The following is a 6,265-nucleotide window of genomic DNA, read 5'->3' on the forward strand; positions in this document are numbered from 1 at the left end:
AAGATCAGAATACTTACTAGCCTCCGAGGCAAAAATACCAATTTCCCTAACTTCATAAAAGAAATATTAGGAGTCTCAATTCCCAACCTTCTTTGGGACTCCGACCAAACCATTCAGGCATACTTTCCTTGCTTTAGAGAGGTAATACATCTGATCTTGGCTTTTCTTTAACCTATACAGGTGGACAAGCTCATCTACCAATAGCTCGCCTAATTCGGCTCTCTAGTATGCTATGTACGTTCCTACAATTATTATGTATGAGTTCCCCATGAGTTTGAAGGGAGCAACGCTAAACCTTCTAAGTACGTCAGCAATAAAGAAATGAGGTGGGACGAACATCCCACACCTTAGAAGGATGTCGGAGATCATCGCCCAACCTCTAAGGGGATCTTTTCAAGAGATATCTCCTGGACCCTCAACAGGAGTTGAGTCGCATAAATATCTTTTATGTGCTGAAGATCCTTGACTCCAATCGAGGAACTTGGCTCTTTCCTAAATCTAGGGGCTAGTGAGCCCCTTGGTGGGGGAAGCTTGGCAGAGGCATTGTCCGAAGAACCTGTTGCATCATTGTTCGAGCTCTTGACAATGATATCTTCAAACACCTTGTTTGGGATTCCTCCCTCGTGAATTGTTGAGGTCGCCGGGGAGTTGAAAAGTTGATCTATGTTGTGACTGTTGGACAAAGACATGGTGGTAGCACCTTTGGATACTTGAAATAGAAGCAAGCAAGTGTCAAAGCTTAAAATATCAGTGACCTATCCACACTTGCTTTTAGTTTAGGCATCCAAGATAGCTCGCATCAACCAAGAGGTGCAAGCGAGCTACCAAGATTCCAACGGCCACCTCCCTAAACCCTCCTAAAACCCTCCTAAAACCCAAACCAGTGGGTCTACTCAAATAACCCTAAAAAAGCTAGCGTGGCCACGACAATGGCCACCCTTAACGACAAAGAAAGTTTAAAAGAAAGAAAAGGATGAGAACAAGAGCCTTACCAGACTGTGAAACACGGTGAGAAATCGTCGAAAAATCGTTATAGGTCTGAAGAAGCAACAATGGAGAATAGAAAGCAACCAACTTTGAGGTATGAAAATATTTGCAACTGTACAACTTTGATGAAAATGCCCGTTATTATAGTGGTGAGCATGGGAGACGAAACAACGGGATTCGACCTCGACCGTTGATCTGTGACGAATCTCAGCCCTCTATTCATCGAGCAATCTTAACCGCTCAATGTGTCCACATGTCAATCATCCACAAAGGGCGATCAACTGTCGGAATTCTACAATCATAATCGTCATTACATATCACCTCAACTTTGCGCGTGGACAGCTGTAGTCGCCCACGCTTGATGAAAAGTAACTGCAAAAGCCGACTGCATTTAATGTGACTCACTACATGGAAATTACTTGCATACTCTTCATTTCAAATTCCAAGTTTATGAGGAATACTGTAGCAAAAAACTTAATCTTGCTAACATCGATTGAAGCTACGACCGACTCACGAAGCTCGGCCAAATCTGTAGATAGCACACAACTTGTGAAGTTCGAGCTAAATGTCAAATCAAGCAATTAGTATTCGAAGCTCAAAACGAGCAACGAACACTAGGGGACAGATGTTGTGTGTGATTTTTTCATTAAGCTCGAAGAAGTCAGAATCCTGCGAGGATATAGTTTGACCCAAAATAAGTTTGACTCAACACTTGTCTAACCCAACGTAAGCTTGTCGAGATATAGCTCGACCTAACATAAGCTAGTCGCAACCAACTCTGGAAATTGTCCGACAAATCACAAAAAAGCTCAGATCCCAGATATTTCGAAAGAGATCAGATCAACAGTAATGATGGTGCGATCTCAGCATACAATCACGAGAATATCAGAATTGCAATTCGAATTTGATTGCAATCCCAATAAGTTCTCTCTTTTCTTGTTTATAAACCCCTTCCAACGATGAGACAGGGCTTAGCAAATTGTTCTAGGCATTTAATATTATTCTTGTAAACTCTTAAAGCAATAAGAAAAACAGTGGATGTAGGCTTAAGTTATAACTTGCTAAACCACTTTAAAAATTGTTTGTGTTATTTATTTTAACGCACTCATATTCATTACATTGCTGATTTTAATTAATCACATACACATTGGTTTCGATTCTACTAAGGTCAATCAAATCACTTTGGTTGGTGTAAATTTTGCGTCAACATGAATAACAAAATTATTTGAAAATTTAAATGCATCACGTAATCAATTAAGTATACATTCACATTTCATAAATTCTTAATTAATTTATTACAAAACTGAGAAAACAAAAATAAGTTGATAAACCATTCTCATGTTTAAAGAAAAAAAAAAAAAAATCCCCATCTTTCTTAAACTTTTGGACATTCAATTATTTGTTAATTTTAGTGTTTTATTTACGATCAAGTATAAGATTCTTCTCTTGTAATGATCATGTAGATCAATGGTAAAAGGCTTTAAATTTTTAGCTAAACAAGTGTGGGTTATATCACATGTTTACCTTTCATTAGAAACGTTTATATTTAAGATAGCTTGTACTTTCTTATTATCATTTATTTATTTCTTTTAGTTCTATTTCTCTCTTATTTCAGTAATTTCTGGGCTTTCAGTTGCACAATTTTTTGTTTTATAAATCTTTTAAATTAAAGAAGGTTTAGATTTTAGGGTATTTATTGTGTCAATAGTATACAATTCAATTTCAACATTTAATATTAAGTTAATTTCCATTTAACTCGTAATTAAATAAAATTTAAGAATGTCATTAATAAAAGTGACAATTGTGCATCAAATAAACCACAATGATGCAATGAAACTGTAACCAGAAGTACAATCCAATTCTTCAAATACGAACGAATTTCATAAAAAAACCAATATTGAACAAGAATAATACCATTACTTAATGAGAAAAAGTGAGCTCAAGAAGAAGAGCCACTATTGAGTGATGAGTCAAATGAAGCCTACCTTGCAACGCGTATTAAAATTTAAAATGACAAAGTCAAAATTAATAAATGAAACAAATTACATTCTATTCTCGTCTAACAAGAGTTATGGGTACAGCACATGATGATAAATTAAGTAGTGGACGGCAATATTGTTGTTACATTTTGGGGTTCAAATTAGAGTTCTTTACAAGTCCATTAATTTATTTTTGATAAGAAACAACAAGGAATGACCAAATCTCACAAACTACCGGGCTAATTACACAGAGACATGAGGAGATGAGCCTGTGGAAGAGAGCGGCGGGTCTTCTCAAAGACCGCAACAGCATTTGGGCGGCGAGTTTTTGTAGAAAATCATCGTATCGTAATCCCGACCTCGAAGCGGCAATTATCAAAGCAACAAGTCACGATGAATTGCACGTTGATTATCGAAATGCGCAGAGAGTTTTTGTGCGGTTACGAAATTCGCCTCTCAGTGTAAAGCCTCTTGTATGGGCTCTCTCTAAACGTATGGAAAAAACCAAGAGTTGGGTTGTGGCCCTCAAGGGTTTGATTCTCATGCATGGCGTTTTTTGTTGTAAGATCCCGGCTGTACAAAGGATTGGACGTTTGCCCTTCGATCTTTCGAGTTTCAGTGATGGACATTCAAGAACGAGCAATTCGTGGGGTTTTAATAATTTTATTCGGGCTTATTATGCATTTTTGGATCAAAGATCGGCGTTTTTTTATGAACAAAGTAAACCAAGCGAGGAACCAATGATGCAAGAGTTGAATAAGCTGCAAAGTTTGCAGGATTTGCTAGATTTATTGCTACAAATCAAGCCGCTGGGGAAGAATATGCGTGTGACTTTGATTCTCGAGGCCATGGACTGTGTGGTGATCGAAATATATGATGTTTATAGCAGAATTTGCAACGGGATTGCACGGGTTCTAATGAGGATATATTCAGCCGGGCAAGGCGAAGTGGCCCTGGCGCTTAAAGTTCTTTTGAAAGCAACCGAACAAGGCGACGAATTGTCTCTATATTTTGAGTTTTGCAGAGATTTTGGTATTTTAAACACACTGGAGCTCCCGAAAGTCACACAGGTTCCAGAGGAAGATATTCGAGTTCTTGAAAGACTTATCAATGGCGTTCCAGAGAATAATGATAAAGGAGATTTAAAGAAGAAAGAGGACTCAGAAATGGCGGATTTAGATGATGATGATGTTGAAGAGAAAGCCATGGTGATGAAAGAAAATGAAAGTTGTGTTGATAATCAAGAACAAAAGTTGAGGACAATAATAACCGATGAATGGGAAGTTTTTGACGAAGATTTGAAGGTAAATGAAGAAGAAAATGTTGCAGAAAGATCGTCAAATCCATTCATAGATTCACCAAATGTTCTTCCTTTTGTGCCTGAACATAAACATGATCTTCCAGATTTAATTGGATTCTATTAATTGTCGTTTTTTTTCATGAAGATAAATTGTTGGCCTTTGCTTTTGCTTTTGCTTTATCCTTTAAGCAGCTCCTTCAACAGTGTAATTATGGATAAATTTGAAAGGAAAAAGAAAAAAAAAAAAAAGACTTAAGGTTTTTGTTTTTGTTTTTATTTTTATTTTTCTCTCCCTATTTATTTATTTTTTGGTTTTTGGTTTATATTGAAAAATCGTTTGGGAAACCATCTGTTAGATCAAGAAATAACCCTAACGTGGATCATTGATATTACAAACTAGATGTTAATTTTTTTATTTTTCCATTTTATGTTGGTATTAATAAGTATTTATATGCAGGGAAGAATTGTAAGTTTGTACACTTAATAATAAGCAGAATTACAGATAAATTTGGATTTAAAATATAAAATGAAAATGTGGGGCACCAAGGTTCTAACAATTATATGTAAATGAATATAACATTGTTGTAACGTTTTAGACATATCTTGAAAGTTGAAACTACAAAATATGTCTAAATTAAAACAAACCTTAAGCTAAATTAGCTGGTATATCATATATGTTAATGTACTTATGTTAGTAAGTGATTGTAGATGTAATATAAAATTTAGAATGTGCAAAATTTAACATAAATAATATCCAACTCAAGATTAATATAACATGTGCAATATTCATTGTATTATTTACAAACAAAATTGAATTTTGAAGACGTTGATTCACATCAATTTCTCCCAACCAATGTCTATCTAAATAAATGGGTAACTGCCAAATTGGTAAATTTTATTCTAAATTTAAAAAATTAGATAGCTAACATTTTATGACGAACGCTTAAGCAATAACTAATGCAAATCTAGACAACTAATTAGGAGTCTCAAAGAATCATGACCTCTCTCATTTGCATCTTTTTTAAGCAACACATTAACATTCACAAGCAACAAATATGCAACTTTTTCTGTACTTTCCAAGTACCTCCAATGATTCAGCCTTCAAAGCACAATGCATCAAGCTTGTTTTATTACAGAAAATGTCACCTGAATTTTCCTGGCTACATATCTTCAAGGCAATACAATTATCTAAACTTATTTTGGGACAATTTGGTTGCCAAAAGGACTTTTATCCAAACTAAAAGACAATCTAACAGTTTCCCTGATTAGACAGGGGTATGATAAATCAAACCAAAAGCTTTACTCCTGTCAACTTCAGTTACAGATGAACAAAAGGTCATTGAAGATATAGATAAAGATCTTAAAAGGTCATTTGCAAACATCAACAAGAGTACAATTTTGGAAACTAGGCCTTCCAATGCAAAATATATTTCCTACACTAGTATTCAAAACTATATTATCAGAGCAAATATCGGGATACCAATCACTGCCAAAATATTCCAACCCCAAGTAGACCACCTCCACATCAATGAATGGCAAACTCTAATCAATTTTAATTTTCATGAAGGAAAAAGCTAATTACCCTATGGATCTTAAACCAATAAGATTCCTAAACATCGATGAATTTGTATCATAAATCAATAAACTGCAGAACAGAGTACAAATTTAACATAAATCAACAAGCAGCACACAGAGGATTAGGTTTATTTGGTTGAAAACCTTCTAAGGTGTGAATGAAATAGAATAAAGATATCAGTCAAGAGGCAAACATAAAACACAGTTTCCAAATATCATGCAACCATCTGATTCAAATAATCAAACACAGAAATAGATGCAGCACATAGGTTCAAATGATACTAGATACAAGATACAACGATATCAACTTTTTTACTAGGAAAATAAGATAATAGTGAGGACTAACAAATAACTATTTTGCATACAAATAATGTGCTTATGGATTGGACACAGATCAAGGACAAGGAGTAAAGGTATTAGATAT

General features: G+C 35.1%; 1 protein-coding gene across 1 annotated transcript; it reads left to right on the forward strand.

The window, feature by feature from the left end:
* Positions 1 to 3,229: 3,229 nt before the first annotated feature.
* Positions 3,230 to 4,390, forward strand: LOC116118344 (putative clathrin assembly protein At1g25240). The gene has a single exon (XM_031404325.1). It carries the CDS (start codon positions 3,230 to 3,232, stop codon positions 4,388 to 4,390), a length of 1,161 nt encoding a protein of 386 aa, XP_031260185.1.
* The last annotated feature ends 1,875 nt before the right edge of the window (positions 4,391 to 6,265 follow it).

Source organism: Pistacia vera, unplaced genomic scaffold (assembly GCF_008641045.1).
Source record: "Pistacia vera cultivar Batoury unplaced genomic scaffold, PisVer_v2 Contig840, whole genome shotgun sequence".
Taxonomy (NCBI): domain Eukaryota; kingdom Viridiplantae; phylum Streptophyta; class Magnoliopsida; order Sapindales; family Anacardiaceae; genus Pistacia; species Pistacia vera.

Bases quoted from the DNA above. Each gene is read 5' to 3' on its own strand.
- LOC116118344 (XM_031404325.1), top strand. From the start codon at position 3,230: ATGAGCCTGTGGAAGAGAGCGGCGGGTCTTCTCAAAGACCGCAACAGC.